This window comes from Lycorma delicatula, chromosome 4, assembly GCF_047948215.1.
Source record: "Lycorma delicatula isolate Av1 chromosome 4, ASM4794821v1, whole genome shotgun sequence".
Classification (NCBI taxonomy): domain Eukaryota; kingdom Metazoa; phylum Arthropoda; class Insecta; order Hemiptera; family Fulgoridae; genus Lycorma; species Lycorma delicatula.
The window spans coordinates 202,621,887-202,645,883 of record NC_134458.1 but is presented as its reverse complement, the minus strand read 5'-3'; the positions used below and the strand labels follow the sequence as shown (position 1 = coordinate 202,645,883).

Genomic DNA, 23,997 nt, shown 5'->3' with positions numbered 1-23,997 from the left:
GCGTTAATTTCATTTAGGTGCGTTTCATAATTTTATACAGAGTAAGTCAAGAGAAATACTCCTACCATTCGTGCCATTTATTGATTAATTGCATAACTTAATTTTTTAAATACCACACAGCTGTCCTCCACCATGTTTTAGTCTGTCCCACAGATTTTGCATTGCTGCTTTCATCCTTTTTTCTGAGATCGCTCCTATTTCTTCTTGTATGGAGATATTAAGTTCATTAATTCTATTAGATCTGCTAATGAAACACTTTAGACTTCAGGTATCCCAGAGAAAATAGTCGCATACTGATGGCAGGCCTTTAGAACATGTTGGCCATACATCTCCTCTTCTGGAAATCACATGACCTGAAATATCTCACAAATCATCATCGTGGATGCTCTGGCAATACGATCAATTGCTTCACACTGCATTCATGTCGATCATACAACAAGGCAGTTCAAGAGCAAGAAGATCTTGCAACATCACTAGATATCCGTTAGAATAGACTATCACCACTTGTAGTTCCTCTTTACAGAAATAATTCTCTATGATTCCAAAAGCTTACCAGAGATCACCAGATGGTTACACATGGGCTGTTCAGAGGATGTATACGAAACTGTTAAGATTTTTATCAGACCGATAATGAAAATTTTGTTTGTTCACTCTGCCCGATAAATGAAAATGCACTTCATCACCCATCAGCAGGGCCATTTCACCGGTAAGCAAGTTAATAAATTTTGCACAATATGTCACCCAATTTTCTCATTTTTATCATACTCTATTAGATTTTGCACCATTATCATTTTATAAGGATAAAATTTCAAATCCTAGTGTAAAACAGTTTTATCAATGCTGTAGGATAAACGAAGGGCTACAGCATGCTTTCTGATTAGAAACATATTTGTTTATGAGTATGTATATATTCACAAACAACATACTAGCTTACAAAATAATACACAAACATCAATATGCTGACACAATCTTACTGTATGAAGTGAATGCAAAACATTAATAAAAATATAGCCAAAATATCCCGATAAAAAAACTCTTCGGTAACAAAAAATACAACATAAAATAAATAAAAATAAAAACAAACATAAACATTAAAAAATCACATTAACAAAGACTACGAGGAAATAGTTCATAAGTTTAAAAAAATTGGAATACAATATGGTTTTCAGAAGAAAAAGACAAATACAAACACCAATCACAGCATCCCTGCTATACATATACATATACATATATATATATATATATATTGAAAGTTCTGAAATGGTCAAATAGGACACAGTTTCAAACTAGGATACAATGAACAGTTAAAAGCCATCTATAGTAAACCCAGTCACTGTACTCACTACCTCAAACTCAACAATATTAATAAGAGCAGTAAGCTCTTATTAATGTGTATATAGCTATATTACACATACATAAAGATGAACAATATCTTAAATACATTGACACTGAATCACAAGGATCTCTATGGTAGCTATACTAGCCTCTGTACTAGATCATACAGATCCATATGATGGGCTAACATCAAACAGCGAGTTGGTGTTCTTTTTAAAACTTTAGGTTCTTAATAAGGCTGTATAGTGCATTGTACAATGATTAGTTTGTACTTTCTGCACTTAGTTTTTTCTACAATTTTTTTTTTATTTTTTAAAGATTTCACATCATTTATGAGAAACTTAAATAAGGTTTTTTCTCCATATTTCATTTATTCTAGATATTTTAACATCGCATTAAAACAAAGTCATTTATTTTTCTATTTTCTGCACTGGTTTCTTATGAAATGTTGAAATTTTTTTTAAAGTACATTTATTTATTAAATTTAATTTCCCTATTTCTCCCTCTTACACTTTCGCTGCCATCAGATCCTTTTATTATATTTACTTTTGCAATTACTTCTGGATTGTACATTCAATATAATATACTTTAAAATCATTGTAATTAACAATCTTTTGCAAAAATCTTCTACAGATTTATTTAACTACATTGATAATAATTCCATTTTTTCAATATAAATTCTTTATATAATTTTGTTTTTGATTCAGTTTCTATCTTATTGTCAAGTCTCCCCATTTTTTACGAACAGAAAAAAACAAAATTCCATAAGAAAAATATTTTCCAACAAACATAATGTAAATGTTACTAGATGTTAACGATTACTTGAACAAATGGTGGAAAAAAACACATTTCTTAAACATAAATGAAGGTATTTGAATATCATCAATGGCCACACAGATGAGGCAAGATCCAGACTTACAGAAAGGACAAACTACACAGGTTGTTATGAGAAAATGATCACACATTATTACATTTTTAATGAGTTCTGACCATTAAGAAATATAAAGATGTTTTGTATTAGACCCTCGTTAATGAGATCCTTGAAAAAATTATTCAGGTTAATGAGTTAAATAAATGGGAAAACCATTGAACCAAATATTTTAACACGCTTTAACATAATAAAATATTCCATAACAAAAAACAATGTTGTATTAAATAAATAGAAAATTTGAATCTAGCATACTTTCAAATTACAACTTAAAAATGTCTGTCTAATTAAAAACATCTACCCATAATACATAATAAATGCCAAGAGAAAGAACAGCAACACCAGTCACTGAAGATGGTTGCAAGAATAATTGAAAGCATTAAGTTTTACAAACTAAGTAATTATTAAATTTGGAGTGGTTTATCATTTAACAGTTGATAATTAACATAAATGTGTATACAAATCATATTCATCATGAGACTGATTGCAAAGTAAACAAATATAGATAATAATGCCAAAATATGATTTTCTAAACAAATAATACTACTTCTGAGTTAAGCAGTCCGGTGAATAGCGTACATTCATTTTACAAAAAAAAGGAGTAATTAATTAGTTTCTTTATTATCTATCCCAGTTTTTCTTTTAAGTGAGACATATATAAACGACCTGATGTAAAAGATGCACCATTAGCAATATTTTGTACTCTGAGAGTACAATATTCACTGTAGTAAGTTCCTTAATGAACAGAATGAAAGTGTCATTTGTATGGCTTAATACTGCCTGCATTTTAGTAGACCTGGCATGCCTTTAAGCAATCACACATTTGGTTCAGAAAAATCATTGGGAAACAACTACCCTCCTCACTTTCCCAAGTTATACCTGAAGATGGCAACATGAATTTAAAGAAAAAATTAAAATTCAAGTCAAGTCACCTACAACCATTATGGATATATCACTTAACATAACAGACATACAAATAACTTACATGATAAATCCCCTGCAACAATGTAATATATCCAACAATATCAATGTGATATCCAACAGATCACACATAACATATAATGTAAGTAGCACAATTCACCTGGCAACAAGTCTCAAAACTCTTTGCTGCAATACGATGTAATTAAATCTAAAGTAACAAAAAATTAGTAGTTTTTAATCCTCACTTACTTTTCCCCACAGAAACCATAAATCTTGGTAATTAGAATGTAAGTTCACTACGTTATTTTTATCTGTAATATGTTGTTTTATGTTAATTCTACAATCCCTGGAACCCTGATTTTGATTTTCTTTTCTAAATTCATGATTTCTGATTTTACACAGAACCTAACTTGAAGAAATATTATAAACTCTTTTTGATTATATAGAACAATATAAACTTTTCTTATATTGATTGATTCAAATTTTTTTTATATAAAATTTTTAGAAAACTCACAGAAAAAAACACAATCCACATCCTAGAAAAGATTATAATTCTATAGCAACCAGAAAAAAACAACCGATCCTTAATAATGAAGGGAATTCATTAAACTAGTTTTTTTAAGAAAAACATGAGTTACATTTCAATACTTCAAAAATAATTGTCATCGGTTTCAGCATCAGGAATTTATTTTGTACGTTAAATAGCACATTTTATCTTTTTTGTATGTTTGCTTAGTATGTTATTTTGATTTGTTTGTAAATTTCATCTCCTACAAGCGAATTGGGATCACGATTTTCAATGCTATTTGTGTGTTACGGGAAATATCTGTATATCTGCTCAGTTTCAAAGGACTGATTATCAAAAACCGATTCTGTTGCATGATGTTTTCATTATCCGTTAATGATGTTTTCATTATCAATAAACTGAATAAAGGAATTGAATATGCCAAAAATACTGCTAGGACTATTAAATTTCTGTAAAGCTAAGCCTTGGTCAGTTAAAAACATAACCCTACTTCTTTTTTTAACTAAGAAAGTGAATTAAATTAAAAGATAAATTATCCAGATGTCAATGTTTAAATAAGTATTACAAAAGATAAAACAAACTTAATACTTAAAATTTTTAGAACAGATTAAACAATAAACTGCGTATACAGAAAATATAAAATCAAAATGCTAAAGAATAAGGGTATGACAGATGAGCAGAGATAGTTATGAATCACCTAGTGAATTTTTTATTAGAGTTGGCAATAAAATAGATATACACTGAATGCAATATTGACATTGCTAATTAAGCGACAGAAATAATCCTTTATAGATAATTAGATAAAACAATAAACTGTGAGCACACAAGTAGGCGCAATATAAAAAGTATTATTTTTCCTTAAAAGATCATAGAGTTGGTTGTTGATGTGGGGAAAGCAATATAGCTTTGGTAAATATCTTTTATTTAAATAGCGATTTATCAATTTTAATACTATTCAATAAAACAACAACTCACTTTAAAATGTAATTAGCGCTTATCGTACCAGGATAATGTGTTCTTAGCCAAATATTATAAAATGTATAGTTAAGAATAAAACATTAGTAACTTGTTATAACATCAGTACTATTTAATGAAGATGATTTGAGAACTGAAATACTTCCTGTGTTGTAGAGGGCTCTATTTGCTTTCTCATGGCTCCAATTTAACAGTCTTGTGTTAATTACCATCTGGTGGTTCATAAGGTTGTGGTTGTCACTACTATTATAGACCCATTCATGATATGCACAAGGCTGATACAGGAAGATGGACTACCCCACTGTTCAATTGCGCCTTGGAATTCGCAATGAGGAGTGGTATGAAATAAATACCAAGCAAGACAAAAGAAAACATAAAACTAAACTGCCTAGGCCTTACTGACGATCTAGTCCTCCTGGCAAATAGCATCCAAGAAGCCAAAACATAAATAAGTTCACCACTGGAGATACCACACAGAATAAGCTTAAAAATCTCTTTTTAAAAGAACAAAACTGATGTTAACTAACTTTCCACTTACAAACAAAATATCAGTAAATAATCAAGAGATTAAAAAAGTAGAAAAATTCATATACCTTGGAAAAATAGTCACATACAACTTAAACAAGAAAACCACATGCAGAAATAGAATCGACAAACTGTCAACAGCACAAAACCTCACTAACAACACACACAACAAAAAATGCCTCTCATAGCCACCAAACTCAAACATTACCGGTCGTCGTCCAACTGTAATAATATAAAGTAGTGAAACTATATTCCAAACAACCACACAGCATTCTAAAACTCGAAAGAATAGCAATGACCTGCATAAACAAAAACTACTACACAGAAGGGCACTGAAGGGTAATATAGAACAAGGCAGCTTATAAGGAAATGGAACCTGTAACGATCACAATATGAAAACCGAAAAAAGAATTCCATATGTTAAAAAAATAATTTTATCTCTAAGCCAATTTTTAAGTTAGATCTGGAGTAAGGCAAGCTACACATCTGTTCTCCACGTTTCCTAGTTTTTATAAATTACATTAGTTTAATTTAGTTATATGTTACATATACACGATTGAAGAGCTTAGTTAAAAACCACACCATATGGCAGAGTATTTCTTCACTAAAAGAGGATGAATATATTCTGGGCCCATCAAAGAATTAATTCGGCAAATGGCCTCTTCAACACCACTGTCAGTTAAAATAACATTTGCTACATACACAGCAGATGTATATTCACATATTTCAGTCAACATCACGTCCAGTTAGTTAATTATATAATTTTCGTCATTAAACTGAATAATAATAAAAGTACTTAAATTAGTTTTTGTGGAATTTCATAATTTCAAACCAAAATGTGAACTAAAAAATAAATGGGTGAAATAACAAAGGTTTAGTGAAAAATAAAGGGCATAATAACATGGTTTTGCACTAAAATAAAGAACAAAAAGGGATTAAAAACCATAATTAAAAAAATAAAATCAAAGAATTAAGACAGAAATATGCCAGGAAATGAAAAATCTTGTTCAATATTTTTTTATACGAATTTACTATCTATGGAATTTACAAAAACTATTACAAATATGAGTTTTATTTTCTTAATGAGTGCGTTGTAATAAAATTAACAACAAAGTAACGTCACCATGGTCCAATTGGATCAGCATGATACGTAAACAATGTGTAATTATGTACTCAGGCCTACCATTCCTGAGAAATAAGGTGCCACCAAAGCATATCAGTATGCATGGTTTAGTTTTTAAATCCGTATAAAAGCAACTAACGTTTAGTAGGTTTGAACCTGATCTCTCTAAGAGAGAGATAACCTCTCTGTCAGAGAGAGAGAGAGAGAAAGAGTGACACAAAAAAAAAATCAAAATCTCCAGGAGCTTAAAGAAGTTAAGATAAAGATTTTTGGCCCTTCTATGATGGTCTTTCATTCAGTTATGCAGAAAAAGAGGAGCGCAATAGAACATGTTAAGGTAAAAAGAAATTTAAAAGAAATTTTAAAAAAATTTGAAGACAGGTGTCAACAAATTAATATTTTTAATAAAATAATATTATACTGTAAATTTATGTAAAACTATAATGTATAGAACTGTTACTTTAAACTTTTAAGAGCTTTTTTATATTTTCACAATATACTAATGAAGCAACAGTTATTCATTAGTTTTATTTTTAGTTAGCAAACCTTATTATAATAATTCAATACAAAGTTTAATTTTTTGTTTATAAAAGTCTGATTAGTTATAATACAAGTCAGTAGGATAAGAAACTAATTAAATATCTCTTGTAATGTTACTATATTTTTTTTTGTCATTAATTTTTAAGAATGTTTTTATATTTTCAGTGTACTAATGAAGCAATAGTTATTCATTAGTTTATTTTTAGTTTGTAAACCTAATTGTAATTAACCAATTAAATATCTCTTATAATGTATTTTTGTACTGTTATCTAAAAAAATGAAAGTGTTTTGTTGTAAGTAACGTCTTTACATTCTATCTCTACAATTATTTTGTTTCCTAGTAATTTCAATAATTCAGAAAAACATTTTATAATATAAACCTAATAATATCATGAACACTTGTATTAGGTTTCAGTTCAAGAAAAGAGCAGGCAAAATTAAGTTTCTAGGCAGACAGATGTTTTTCAAAGCATATTTTTCAACTATAACTAAAACATCCAAGTTCAAAAGGCCCTATGTAGCCGATCACCATTGTTTGACATAACCTACATGTTTTTTGAATTGTAAGAAATCTTCTAAGCAAGTAATAGATGAAAAAAATAATTTATCTTAAATACAGGTAATTAGAAATCTTAGATTAAATTTATGATATAACTGTTATATTACATTCTGTTAATTCAATTTCAAAGGTTTTTCTGCTCTCCTGAAAAAATTAGAATGAATGATGATATATATAGTTATATAACTATACAATTAAATATCCATTTTAATTGCTCTCATTTAAAGTGTAACATTCAACTCAGAAATAGGATATGCCACGTTTAAAAACAATTGCAGTTGCTGTTTTTAAGAGAACTGCAATTATTATTTTTAACAGATGGTAAGTTTTAGGCTAGAAACGTTTTGATTCTCAATGTGGGTGGTGGGTGAAAAAGTTTAACAATCAATTGTTTAAAAGAATATTACATAAAAAAAAAAAAACAAAAAACATGGTGAATATTTGGACTGTACAACTATGCTGGCCAGGAGTTTGACTGTGTGGTTTGTCAAGCTCTTCATCATTTGGCCATTAACATTTTACTTTACTTTATAATCCTCAATCTCAAATATATACAATAAAACAATAAATCTCAAACATTTTTAAGTGATCATAAAAACACAAGTATAAAACATAATTATGTATAAAATATAATTCTCAAGACTTATCTCTTCTATTAGAAGAGATACAATAATATGAATAATATCTGTATGACTAATAATTAAAATATAATAAAGCATATCTTTAAATAATTACAGTTACGGCATTCGTGATTTGTACATTTTGACAATCTTAAAATCTTACACAGTATACAGAAAGTAAGGCAAATCAGTAAGAATTTCAAATTAAAGTTTTATAAATTCTTAAATTAACAGTTTCACTCCTCCAGTAGCAGTTATTTTAAATAAATAATATTTAGTTTATATTAATTTTAACAATAGTTTCATAAAATAAATCAACAGCACTTATGTATTGAATAACGCTAATGTACTTATGTGTCTTTTTCTAATTAGTCTTTGGAATGTAACGTATTACTTCAGAGGATTATATGTATGAACGTAAATGAAATTTAGTCATGTACAATCTCAGGTCAACCATTCCTAAGATGTCTGGTTATATTTGAAACTCAACCGCAAAAGGAAACAGTTATTAATGATCTAGTATTCAAATCTGTTTAAAAGAAAGTTCTAAGGTTCAAATTCTAGTAAAGGCAGTACAGATATGTACTTTTATACAGATTTGAATTTTACTAGATTAAGGATATTGGTATTGGGTTACAATTAACTGCCTATCTCAGGAATGGTCGACCTGAGACTGTACAAGACTAAACTCCATTTATATTCATATATATCATCATCTGAAGAAATATCTTGCAGCGATTCCAGAACCTAATCAGAAAAAGAGAGAATGGTAACGTACTAATTAATTTTTCAAAGTAATGCTTCTAAATAATTAAATTTTTTATAATGATTTAATAAATGTAATCTGATATTTTCATTGGCTTTTAATTATTGCTACTTAAAAATTATACCAAGAATATTCTAGTATCGAGTTAAATTTTAAAAGTGTTTATTTGGTTATTTGAAATACCAAATGAAGTTTTTCATTTGCCCAAGTAATTTCCTTTTCAGATAATGTGTATCTATGTCCAGAAACAGTTTACGGATTAACTTCTGTTAGTATTTCCTGTCGAGGTAATATTAGAATATCACTGTGTGCTGGAAAAACATAAAAAGGAGATGGACCTTGAAAGTGAGGAAAACTTACTTCCGCTTCTTCTGTTGATTCTTTTCTAGATAATACACAAACTAACCACAAAGCACCATTATAATGCACAAGACAAAACCTTTTATATCATAAATTTGAGGAAAACCAACTTCTCTTTCGTGCAAAACTTTAAGTTGTTCATATTCTTCATTTCTGGAAATAATTTTTGTTTTAAAATATCGTTTCCTGACTGGTAAAAAAGCACGCAACTTCTGAGTACCTTAGATTGCCATCGTTTTGCTAAATACTTTTCATTTGAAACAAATATGAAATTCATATTTTTAATATTTGACCAAGCCTAATAATAAAGCTGAGTGACTGTTGTTACTTGATCTTGCTATGGGCGTTGTAAACTTGCTTTTGATGTTAATCTTTTCTTTTAAGACTATCACCAAAACCAACAAATGCACTTTTTAATGTGATGTGGCAAACGAATGCCATTCTGCCCCTGGACCAAAGTCATCCTCATCATACATTAAATTCACAAAACTTTTACGATTTTTATATTGAGCTGCTGAGCCATCTGAGAAGTAAGTTTATTCACAATATTATACTATTCTTTTAAAAACTGAATTAGTTTTTACCTTTTTTAAGGTGACACTTTCATTTTCAACTTTAAAATTTTCTAATTTAACCAAGTTGGTCTCTTCAATTGCTAAAGGATCTTTTTCAATATCACCATTAATAACATCTAGCGGTTCCTCTTTCAGTTGTACTAAATCCTGTAATACAAAACAAAATATGAATGCTACGAATTAAATATGTTTATGATTATTTGTATAATTTATAAAATAAAAATAAATTGCAACTCTAATTGACTTACAACACACATTAACAGACCAGCGACTGTTATATTATTATTATTATTATTATTAGACGACTTTAATGTGCAAGGTTTTACATGAGAAAATCACAAAAACCTTTCTTTTGTTAAATATTAACATCCAAATTTAAATGTTAAAAATGCTAAAGACAGCAACAAAATTCTAGCAAGAACTTTGAAAAACTATTAAACTACGACGAACCTAAGGTAAGATTTCAATTCCAAAATTCAGCAATATGAACTGACAAATCAAAAACACATAAGGAAATAAAAACAGACAAACTCATCAAGAAAATAAACAAGGTAACAGGTGATGGCTTGATTGCAGCAGAATTACAAAAGAATCATGCAAACAGCAAAGAAAAAACTTAAGAAAGAGATAGGAAAACTCAAAAAAATGACTATGGCTAAAAACATTTACCAAAAAGACAGAATTCATAACCATCCAAGATTCCCTAAAGTTGCAAAATAACAAAATATGGGAAAATCAATAAATTCAACAAATTTAAATATATGGGAGAAATAACCCAAATTAATGGTTTAGATAAATAAAGCCAATCAAGCGCGAATGAGAATATTAAAATAAGCCTATCAACTAACAAAAGATATCTTCAACAAAAAGAATATTTCAGAAGATGCCTAAATCAGATATTAAAATAATCAAGTAGTAAAAAGTAGAGATGCACCTGTTTACATCAGATGCATAATCAGTTTAAAAACAGACAACTTAGTCCAACAGAATAAAAGAAGGTAAAGACTTGAGAAAAGTCCTAATCTCATTACACCACCGACAATGTGGTGAAGGAAGCTGTGACCACTTGGATTCGAGAAAGACCGCCATAATTTTTCACATGAATTTGTCACACGTTGGGATAAGTGTACCAGTATAAATGGGGATTATATTGAAAAATAAATACAGCATTTTGTAGGTAAGGTATTATACTTTTATCCATTTTTATTTCATCCCAATATCTATTTTCATTCCCATGCTATGTATATATGTACAAAATTTATCAGCCAAGCCTCATATATAGACCAGTAAAACAAGATAAGTTTTGTGGCTTGAGACATTGTTTTAACAAATTTGCTCCAGTCTAAAAAAAGTATTTTTGTCAGATAGATTTTTGTCTGCATATATACATACGCATACATGTTGTTCTGTTTTTTGTCTAATAACTCTGGAGATTCCATAAACCAATTTTCTTCAAACATGGTACTAGGTCCCTTCAAAGGAAAACAATGTATAAAAAAATTTGCAAAAATTTGAAAAAAAGGGTGGGGATATTTTGTCCTTAACAAAATTTAAAATCTTTAATCAGGCACTTTAACAAACAATTTTTTTTATAAGCGTTGAAGTTTTTTAATCAAGATCACAAATTACCAAAACTTTTTAATTAATATTCAACTCCTCTTCAAAAAATTACTTAAATATATTTTCCTTTTTTAGCTATATATTGCTTCAGAACAATAGTTTGTAGGTGTTTTTTGAATCTATATTTTCTATATCAATAAGCGCTCAAACCACTAAACATTTTTCCCCTCCCACTCTCTCCAATGGTCTGTGAAAACAAAAAATATTATTTTAATTAAAATGATTTTTTTAAAATTTAAATCCATCTTGTAAACTACCCCCATTCCATTAAAAATGTAGAATTCTTAATTTTTTGATAGTATTAATTCTTTAGTATTTTTTGAAAAAAAAATTAGCTAAATTTTAAACCCCCTTTCTAGAAAATTACAACTTTGTTTATTTAGAATAATGGCTGTATTATTGTACTTTTTAAACCACTTTTAAAGTTTCTTTTTTATATTTATCACCATTCAGAGAGGGACAATTTTATTAAAAATTAATTTTACCTGAATGCTTTCCCTTGAGTATGGGAGCCCCCAAAATGAAAAAAAAATTTTTTCATTTATCAAGAAACAAAAAAATAGTCCCACCGTAAAACTTTCATTAATTCCTCCACAAATATAGAAATAATCACACACTTTTTCAATTTTCTTATTACCTATGTATTATATAATTATAAATAAATATTTTTATGTAAAGATGTGAAAAAAAATGAATTCACAATTTCGGTTATTGTTTTTCAATAAAAAGTAATTATTCATCATTCATCAAATCATTTATCATAAAGATGCAAACTGAGCTTAAAATGATTGAATTGAAAAATGGATTACATAACTTGACCGACTAGGAAAGTTATGGAATTCACTGCTGGCTTTTTTAAACTGTTATAAATGCGTTAATTTCATTTAGGTGCGTTTCATAATTTTATACAGAGTAAGTCAAGAGAAATACTCCTACCATTCGTGCCATTTATTGATTATTTGCATAACTTAATTTTTTAAATACCACACAGCTGTCCTCCACCATGTTTTAGTCTGTCCCACAGATTTTGCATTGCTGCTTTCATCCTTTTTTCTGAGATCGCTCCTATTTCTTCTTGTATGGAGATATTGAGTTCATTAATTCTATTAGATCTGCTAATGAAACACTTTAGACTTCAGGTATCCCAGAGAAAATAGTCGCATACTGATGGCAGGCCTTTAGAACATGTTGGCCATACATCTCCTCTTCTGGAAATCACATGACCTGAAATATCTCACAAATCATCATCGTGGATGCTCTGGCAATACGATCAATTGCTTCACACTGCATTCATGTCGATCATACAACAAGGCAGTTCAAGAGCAAGAAGATCTTGCAACATCACTAGATATCCGTTAGAATAGACTATCACCACTTGTAGTTCCTCTTTACAGAAATAATTCTCTATGATTCCAAAAGCTTACCAGAGATCACCAGATGGTTACACATGGGCTGTTCAGAGGATGTATACGAAACTGTTAAGATTTTTATCAGACCGATAATGAAAATTTTGTTTGTTCACTCTGCCCGATAAATGAAAATGCACTTCATCACCCATCAGCAGGGCCATTTCACCGGTAAGCAAGTTAATAAATTTTGCACAATATGTCACCCAATTTTCTCATTTTTATCATACTCTATTAGATTTTGCACCATTATCATTTTATAAGGATAAAATTTCAAATCCTAGTGTAAAACAGTTTTATCAATGCTGTAGGATAAACGAAGGGCTACAGCATGCTTTCTGATTAGAAACATATTTGTTTATGAGTATGTATATATTCACAAACAACATACTAGCTTACAAAATAATACACAAACATCAATATGCTGACACAATCTTACTGTATGAAGTGAATGCAAAACATTAATAAAAATATAGCCAAAATATCCCGATAAAAAAACTCTTCGGTAACAAAAAATACAACATAAAATAAATAAAAATAAAAACAAACATAAACATTAAAAAATCACATTAACAAAGACTACGAGGAAATAGTTCATAAGTTTAAAAAAATTGGAATACAATATGGTTTTCAGAAGAAAAAGACAAATACAAACACCAATCACAGCATCCCTGCTATACATATACATATACATATACATATATATATATATTGAAAGTTCTGAAATGGTCAAATAGGACACAGTTTCAAACTAGGATACAATGAACAGTTAAAAGCCATCTATAGTAAACCCAGTCACTGTACTCACTACCTCAAACTCAACAATATTAATAAGAGCAGTAAGCTCTTATTAATGTGTATATAGCTATATTACACATACATAAAGATGAACAATATCTTAAATACATTGACACTGAATCACAAGGATCTCTATGGTAGCTATACTAGCCTCTGTACTAGATCATACAGATCCATATGATGGGCTAACATCAAACAGCGAGTTGGTGTTCTTTTTAAAACTTTAGGTTCTTAATAAGGCTGTATAGTGCATTGTACAATGATTAGTTTGTACTTTCTGCACTTAGTTTTTTCTACAATTTTTTTTTATTTTTTAAAGATTTCACATCATTTATGAGAAACTTAAATAAGGTTTTTTCTCCATATTTCATTTATTCTAGATATTTTAACATCGCATTAAAACAAAGTCATTTATTTTTCTATTTTCTGCACTGGTTTCTTATGAAATGTTGAAATTTTTTTTAAAGTACATTTATTTATTAAATTTAATTTCCCTATTTCTCCCTCTTACACTTTCGCTGCCATCAGATCCTTTTATTATATTTACTTTTGCAATTACTTCTGGATTGTACATTCAATATAATATACTTTAAAATCATTGTAATTAACAATCTTTTGCAAAAATCTTCTACAGATTTATTTAACTACATTGATAATAATTCCATTTTTTCAATATAAATTCTTTATATAATTTTGTTTTTGATTCAGTTTCTATCTTATTGTCAAGTCTCCCCATTTTTTACGAACAGAAAAAAACAAAATTCCATAAGAAAAATATTTTCCAACAAACATAATGTAAATGTTACTAGATGTTAACGATTACTTGAACAAATGGTGGAAAAAAACACATTTCTTAAACATAAATGAAGGTATTTGAATATCATCAATGGCCACACAGATGAGGCAAGATCCAGACTTACAGAAAGGACAAACTACACAGGTTGTTATGAGAAAATGATCACACATTATTACATTTTTAATGAGTTCTGACCATTAAGAAATATAAAGATGTTTTGTATTAGACCCTCGTTAATGAGATCCTTGAAAAAATTATTCAGGTTAATGAGTTAAATAAATGGGAAAACCATTGCACCAAATATTTTAACACGCTTTAACATAATAAAATATTCCATAACAAAAAACAATGTTGTATTAAATAAATAGAAAATTTGAATCTAGCATACTTTCAAATTACAACTTAAAAATGTCTGTCTAATTAAAAACATCTACCCATAATACATAATAAATGCCAAGAGAAAGAACAGCAACACCAGTCACTGAAGATGGTTGCAAGAATAATTGAAAGCATTAAGTTTTACAAACTAAGTAATTATTAAATTTGGAGTGGTTTATCATTTAACAGTTGATAATTAACATAAATGTGTATACAAATCATATTCATCATGAGACTGATTGCAAAGTAAACAAATATAGATAATAATGCCAAAATATGATTTTCTAAACAAATAATACTACTTCTGAGTTAAGCAGTCCGGTGAATAGCGTACATTCATTTTACAAAAAAAAAGGAGTAATTAATTAGTTTCTTTATTATCTATCCCAGTTTTTCTTTTAAGTGAGACATATATAAACGACCTGATGTAAAAGATGCACCATTAGCAATATTTTGTACTCTGAGAGTACAATATTCACTGTAGTAAGTTCCTTAATGAACAGAATGAAAGTGTCATTTGTATGGCTTAATACTGCCTGCATTTTAGTAGACCTGGCATGCCTTTAAGCAATCACACATTTGGTTCAGAAAAATCATTGGGAAACAACTACCCTCCTCACTTTCCCAAGTTATACCTGAAGATGGCAACATGAGTTTAAAGAAAAAATTAAAATTCAAGTCAAGTCACCTACAACCATTATGGATATATCACTTAACATAACAGACATACAAATAACTTACATGATAAATCCCCTGCAACAATGTAATATATCCAACAATATCAATGTGATATCCAACAGATCACACATAACATATAATGTAAGTAGCACAATTCACCTGGCAACAAGTCTCAAAACTCTTTGCTGCAATACGATGTAATTAAATCTAAAGTAACAAAAAATTAGTAGTTTTTAATCCTCACTTACTTTTCCCCACAGAAACCATAAATCTTGGTAATTAGAATGTAAGTTCACTACGTTATTTTTATCTGTAATATGTTGTTTTATGTTAATTCTACAATCCCTGGAACCCTGATTTTGATTTTCTTTTCTAAATTCATGATTTCTGATTTTACACAGAACCTAACTTGAAGAAATATTATAAACTCTTTTTGATTATATAGAACAATATAAACTTTTCTTATATTGATTGATTCAAATTTTTTTTATATAAAATTTTTAGAAAACTCACAGAAAAAAACACAATCCACATCCTAGAAAAGATTATAATTCTATAGCAACCAGAAAAAAACAACCGATCCTTAATAATGAAGGGAATTCATTAAACTAGTTTTTTTAAGAAAAACATGAGTTACATTTCAACACTTCAAAAATAATTGTCATCGGTTTCAGCATCAGGAATTTATTTTGTACGTTAAATAGCACATTTTATCTTTTTTGTATGTTTGCTTAGTATGTTATTTTGATTTGTTTGTAAATTTCATCTCCTACAAGCGAATTGGGTTCACGATTTTCAATGCTATTTGTGTGTTACGGGAAATATCTGTATATCTGCTCAGTTTCAAAGGACTGATTATCAAAAACCGATTCTGTTGCATGATGTTTTCATTATCCGTTAATGATGTTTTCATTATCAATAAACTGAATAAAGGAATTGAATATGCCAAAAATACTGCTAAGACTATTAAATTTCTGTAAAGCTAAGCCTTGGTCAGTTAAAAACATAACCCTACTTCTTTTTTTAACTAAGAAAGTGAATTAAATTAAAAGATAAATTATCCAGATGTCAATGTTTAAATAAGTATTACAAAAGATAAAACAAACTTAATACTTAAAATTTTTAGAACAGATTAAACAATAAACTGCGTATACAGAAAATATAAAATCAAAATGCTAAAGAATAAGGGTATGACAGATGAGCAGAGATAGTTATGAATCACCTAGTGAATTTTTTATTAGAGTTGGCAATAAAATAGATATACACTGAATGCAATATTGACATTGCTAATTAAGCGACAGAAATAATCCTTTATAGATAATTAGATAAAACAATAAACTGTGAGCACACAAGTAGGCGCAATATAAAAAGTATTATTTTTCCTTAAAAGATCATAGAGTTGTTTGTTGATGTGGGGAAAGCAATATAGCTTTGGTAAATATCTTTTATTTAAATAGCGATTTATCAATTTTAATACTATTCAATAAAACAACAACTCACTTTAAAATGTAATTAGCGCTTATCGTACCAGGATAATGTGTTCTTAGCCAAATATTATAAAATGTATAGTTAAGAATAAAACATTAGTAACTTGTTATAACATCAGTACTATTTAATGAAGATGATTTGAGAACTGAAATACTTCCTGTGTTGTAGAGGGCTCTATTTGCTTGTATAATGAAAATTTTGTTTGTTCACTCTGCCCGATAAATGAAAATGCACTTCATCACCCATCAGCAGGGCCATTTCACCGGTAAGCAAGTTAATAAATTTTGCACAATATGTCACCCAATTTTCTCATTTTTATCATACTCTATTAGATTTTGCACCATTATCATTTTATAAGGATAAAATTTCAAATCCTAGTGTAAAACAGTTTTATCAATGCTGTAGGATAAACGAAGGGCTACAGCATGCTTTCTGATTAGAAACATATTTGTTTATGAGTATGTATATATTCACAAACAACATACTAGCTTACAAAATAATACACAAACATCAATATGCTGACACAATCTTACTGTATGAAGTGAATGCAAAACATTAATAAAAATATAGCCAAAATATCCCGATAAAAAAACTCTTCGGTAACAAAAAATACAACATAAAATAAATAAAAATAAAAACAAACATAAACATTAAAAAATCACATTAACAAAGACTACGAGGAAATAGTTCATAAGTTTAAAAAAATTGGAATACAATATGGTTTTCAGAAGAAAAAGACAAATACAAACACCAATCACAGCATCCCTGCTATACATATACATATACATATACATATATATATATATTGAAAGTTCTGAAATGGTCAAATAGGACACAGTTTCAAACTAGGATACAATGAACAGTTAAAAGCCATCTATAGTAAACCCAGTCACTGTACTCACTACCTCAAACTCAACAATATTAATAAGAGCAGTAAGCTCTTATTAATGTGTATATAGCTATATTACACATACATAAAGATGAACAATATCTTAAATACATTGACACTGAATCACAAGGATCTCTATGGTAGCTATACTAGCCTCTGTACTAGATCATACAGATCCATATGATGGGCTAACATCAAACAGCGAGTTGGTGTTCTTTTTAAAACTTTAGGTTCTTAATAAGGCTGTATAGTGCATTGTACAATGATTAGTTTGTACTTTCTGCACTTAGTTTTTTCTACAATTTTTTTTTATTTTTTAAAGATTTCACATCATTTATGAGAAACTTAAATAAGGTTTTTTCTCCATATTTCATTTATTCTAGATATTTTAACATCGCATTAAAACAAAGTCATTTATTTTTCTATTTTCTGCACTGGTTTCTTATGAAATGTTGAAATTTTTTTTAAAGTACATTTATTTATTAAATTTAATTTCCCTATTTCTCCCTCTTACACTTTCGCTGCCATCAGATCCTTTTATTATATTTACTTTTGCAATTACTTCTGGATTGTACATTCAATATAATATACTTTAAAATCATTGTAATTAACAATCTTTTGCAAAAATCTTCTACAGATTTATTTAACTACATTGATAATAATTCCATTTTTTCAATATAAATTCTTTATATAATTTTGTTTTTGATTCAGTTTCTATCTTATTGTCAAGTCTCCCCATTTTTTACGAACAGAAAAAAACAAAATTCCATAAGAAAAATATTTTCCAACAAACATAATGTAAATGTTACTAGATGTTAACGATTACTTGAACAAATGGTGGAAAAAAACACATTTCTTAAACATAAATGAAGGTATTTGAATATCATCAATGGCCACACAGATGAGGCAAGATCCAGACTTACAGAAAGGACAAACTACACAGGTTGTTATGAGAAAATGATCACACATTATTACATTTTTAATGAGTTCTGACCATTAAGAAATATAAAGATGTTTTGTATTAGACCCTCGTTAATGAGATCCTTGAAAAAATTATTCAGGTTAATGAGTTAAATAAATGGGAAAACCATTGCACCAAATATTTTAACACGCTTTAACATAATAAAATATTCCATAACAAAAAACAATGTTGTATTAAATAAATAGAAAATTTGAATCTAGCATACTTTCAAATTACAACTTAAAAATGTCTGTCTAATTAAAAACATCTACCCATAATACATAATAAATGCCAAGAGAAAGAACAGCAACACCAGTCACTGAAGATGGTTGCAAGAATAATTGAAAGCATTAAGTTTTACAAACTAAGTAATTATTAAATTTGGAGTGGTTTATCATTTAACAGTTGATAATTAACATAAATGTGTATACAAATCATATTCATCATGAGACTGATTGCAAAGTAAACAAATATAGATAATAATGCCAAAATATGATTTTCTAAACAAATAATACTACTTCTGAGTTAAGCAGTCCGGTGAATAGCGTACATTCATTTTACAAAAAAAAGGAGTAATTAATTAGTTTCTTTATTATCTATCCCAGTTTTTCTTTTAAGTGAGACATATATAAACGACCTGATGTAAAAGATGCACCATTAGCAATATTTTGTACTCTGAGAGTACAATATTCACTGTAGTAAGTTCCTTAATGAACAGAATGAAAGTGTCATTTGTATGGCTTAATACTGCCTGCATTTTAGTAGACCTGGCATGCCTTTAAGCAATCACACATTTGGTTCAGAAAAATCATTGGGAAACAACTACCCTCCTCACTTTCCCAAGTTATACCTGAAGATGGCAACATGAGTTTAAAGAAAAAATTAAAATTCAAGTCAAGTCACCTACAACCATTATGGATATATCACTTAACATAACAGACATACAAATAACTTACATGATAAATCCCCTGCAACAATGTAATATATCCAACAATATCAATGTGATATCCAACAGATCACACATAACATATAATGTAAGTAGCACAATTCACCTGGCAACAAGTCTCAAAACTCTTTGCTGCAATACGATGTAATTAAATCTAAAGTAACAAAAAATTAGTAGTTTTTAATCCTCACTTACTTTTCCCCACAGAAACCATAAATCTTGGTAATTAGAATGTAAGTTCACTACGTTATTTTTATCTGTAATATGTTGTTTTATGTTAATTCTACAATCCCTGGAACCCTGATTTTGATTTTCTTTTCTAAATTCATGATTTCTGATTTTACACAGAACCTAACTTGAAGAAATATTATAAACTCTTTTTGATTATATAGAACAATATAAACTTTTCTTATATTGATTGATTCAAATTTTTTTTATATAAAATTTTTAGAAAACTCACAGAAAAAAACACAATCCACATCCTAGAAAAGATTATAATTCTATAGCAACCAGAAAAAAACAACCGATCCTTAATAATGAAGGGAATTCATTAAACTAGTTTTTTTAAGAAAAACATGAGTTACATTTCAACACTTCAAAAATAATTGTCATCGGTTTCAGCATCAGGAATTTATTTTGTACGTTAAATAGCACATTTTATCTTTTTTGTATGTTTGCTTAGTATGTTATTTTGATTTGTTTGTAAATTTCATCTCCTACAAGCGAATTGGGTTCACGATTTTCAATGCTATTTGTGTGTTACGGGAAATATCTGTATATCTGCTCAGTTTCAAAGGACTGATTATCAAAAACCGATTCTGTTGCATGATGTTTTCATTATCCGTTAATGATGTTTTCATTATCAATAAACTGAATAAAGGAATTGAATATGCCAAAAATACTGCTAAGACTATTAAATTTCTGTAAAGCTAAGCCTTGGTCAGTTAAAAACATAACCCTACTTCTTTTTTTAACTAAGAAAGTGAATTAAATTAAAAGATAAATTATCCAGATGTCAATGTTTAAATAAGTATTACAAAAGATAAAACAAACTTAATACTTAAAATTTTTAGAACAGATTAAACAATAAACTGCGTATACAGAAAATATAAAATCAAAATGCTAAAGAATAAGGGTATGACAGATGAGCAGAGATAGTTATGAATCACCTAGTGAATTTTTTATTAGAGTTGGCAATAAAATAGATATACACTGAATGCAATATTGACATTGCTAATTAAGCGACAGAAATAATCCTTTATAGATAATTAGATAAAACAATAAACTGTGAGCACACAAGTAGGCGCAATATAAAAAGTATTATTTTTCCTTAAAAGATCATAGAGTTGGTTGTTGATGTGTGGAAAGCAATATAGCTTTGGTAAATATCTTTTATTTAAATAGCGATTTATCAATTTTAATACTATTCAATAAAACAACAACTCACTTTAAAATGTAATTAGCGCTTATCGTACCAGGATAATGTGTTCTTAGCCAAATATTATAAAATGTATAGTTAAGAATAAAACATTAGTAACTTGTTATAACATCAGTACTATTTAATGAAGATGATTTGAGAACTGAAATACTTCCTGTGTTGTAGAGGGCTCTATTTGCTTGTATAATGAAAATTTTGTTTGTTCACTCTGCCCGATAAATGAAAATGCACTTCATCACCCATCAGCAGGGCCATTTCACCGGTAAGCAAGTTAATAAATTTTGCACAATATGTCACCCAATTTTCTCATTTTTATCATACTCTATTAGATTTTGCACCATTATCATTTTATAAGGATAAAATTTCAAATCCTAGTGTAAAACAGTTTTATCAATGCTGTAGGATAAACGAAGGGCTACAGCATGCTTTCTGATTAGAAACATATTTGTTTATGAGTATGTATATATTCACAAACAACATACTAGCTTACAAAATAATACACAAACATCAATATGCTGACACAATCTTACTGTATGAAGTGAATGCAAAACATTAATAAAAATATAGCCAAAATATCCCGATAAAAAAACTCTTCGGTAACAAAAAATACAACATAAAATAAATAAAAATAAAAACAAACATAAACATTAAAAAATCACATTAACAAAGACTACGAGGAAATAGTTCATAAGTTTAAAAAAATTGGAATACAATATGGTTTTCAGAAGAAAAAGACAAATACAAACACCAATCACAGCATCCCTGCTATACATATACATATACATATACATATATATATATATTGAAAGTTCTGAAATGGTCAAATAGGACACAGTTTCAAACTAGGATACAATGAACAGTTAAAAGCCATCTATAGTAAACCCAGTCACTGTACTCACTACCTCAAACTCAACAATATTAATAAGAGCAGTAAGCTCTTATTAATGTGTATATAGCTATATTACACATACATAAAGATGAACAATATCTTAAATACATTGACACTGAATCACAAGGATCTCTATGGTAGCTATACTAGCCTCTGTACTAGATCATACAGATCCATATGATGGGCTAACATCAAACAGCGAGTTGGTGTTCTTTTTAAAACTTTAGGTTCTTAATAAGGCTGTATAGTGCATTGTACAATGATTAGTTTGTACTTTCTGCACTTAGTTTTTTCTACAATTTTTTTTTATTTTTTAAAGATTTCACATCATTTATGAGAAACTTAAATAAGGTTTTTTCTCCATATTTCATTTATTCTAGATATTTTAACATCGCATTAAAACAAAGTCATTTATTTTTCTATTTTCTGCACTGGTTTCTTATGAAATGTTGAAATTTTTTTTAAAGTACATTTATTTATTAAATTTAATTTCCCTATTTCTCCCTCTTACACTTTCGCTGCCATCAGATCCTTTTATTATATTTACTTTTGCAATTACTTCTGGATTGTACATTCAATATAATATACTTTAAAATCATTGTAATTAACAATCTTTTGCAAAAATCTTCTACAGATTTATTTAACTACATTGATAATAATTCCATTTTTTCAATATAAATTCTTTATATAATTTTGTTTTTGATTCAGTTTCTATCTTATTGTCAAGTCTCCCCATTTTTTACGAACAGAAAAAAACAAAATTCCATAAGAAAAATATTTTCCAACAAACATAATGTAAATGTTACTAGATGTTAACGATTACTTGAACAAATGGTGGAAAAAAACACATTTCTTAAACATAAATGAAGGTATTTGAATATCATCAATGGCCACACAGATGAGGCAAGATCCAGACTTACAGAAAGGACAAACTACACAGGTTGTTATGAGAAAATGATCACACATTATTACATTTTTAATGAGTTCTGACCATTAAGAAATATAAAGATGTTTTGTATTAGACCCTCGTTAATGAGATCCTTGAAAAAATTATTCAGGTTAATGAGTTAAATAAATGGGAAAACCATTGCACCAAATATTTTAACACGCTTTAACATAATAAAATATTCCATAACAAAAAACAATGTTGTATTAAATAAATAGAAAATTTGAATCTAGCATACTTTCAAATTACAACTTAAAAATGTCTGTCTAATTAAAAACATCTACCCATAATACATAATAAATGCCAAGAGAAAGAACAGCAACACCAGTCACTGAAGATGGTTGCAAGAATAATTGAAAGCATTAAGTTTTACAAACTAAGTAATTATTAAATTTGGAGTGGTTTATCATTTAACAGTTGATAATTAACATAAATGTGTATACAAATCATATTCATCATGAGACTGATTGCAAAGTAAACAAATATAGATAATAATGCCAAAATATGATTTTCTAAACAAATAATACTACTTCTGAGTTAAGCAGTCCGGTGAATAGCGTACATTCATTTTACAAAAAAAAGGAGTAATTAATTAGTTTCTTTATTATCTATCCCAGTTTTTCTTTTAAGTGAGACATATATAAACGACCTGATGTAAAAGATGCACCATTAGCAATATTTTGTACTCTGAGAGTACAATATTCACTGTAGTAAGTTCCTTAATGAACAGAATGAAAGTGTCATTTGTATGGCTTAATACTGCCTGCATTTTAGTAGACCTGGCATGCCTTTAAGCAATCACACATTTGGTTCAGAAAAATCATTGGGAAACAACTACCCTCCTCACTTTCCCAAGTTATACCTGAAGATGGCAACATGAGTTTAAAGAAAAAATTAAAATTCAAGTCAAGTCACCTACAACCATTATGGATATATCACTTAACATAACAGACATACAAATAACTTACATGATAAATCCCCTGCAACAATGTAATATATCCAACAATATCA

At 28.5% G+C, this 23,997-nt stretch overlaps 1 protein-coding gene across 1 annotated transcript in view; it reads right to left on the bottom strand.

Annotated features, from left to right (window-relative positions):
• Positions 1 to 14,151, bottom strand: part of LOC142322790 (uncharacterized) — a 32,327-nt gene extending 18,176 nt beyond the window's left edge. The window contains exons 1-2 of the mRNA XM_075361866.1: positions 14,089 to 14,151; positions 9,763 to 9,900 (exon numbers count right to left, since the gene is read on the bottom strand). Coding sequence (XP_075217981.1) covers positions 9,763 to 9,900; positions 14,089 to 14,151 — 201 coding nt within the window. The remainder of the gene's footprint in view (positions 1 to 9,762; positions 9,901 to 14,088) is intronic.
• Positions 14,152 to 23,997: the final 9,846 nt, after the last annotated feature.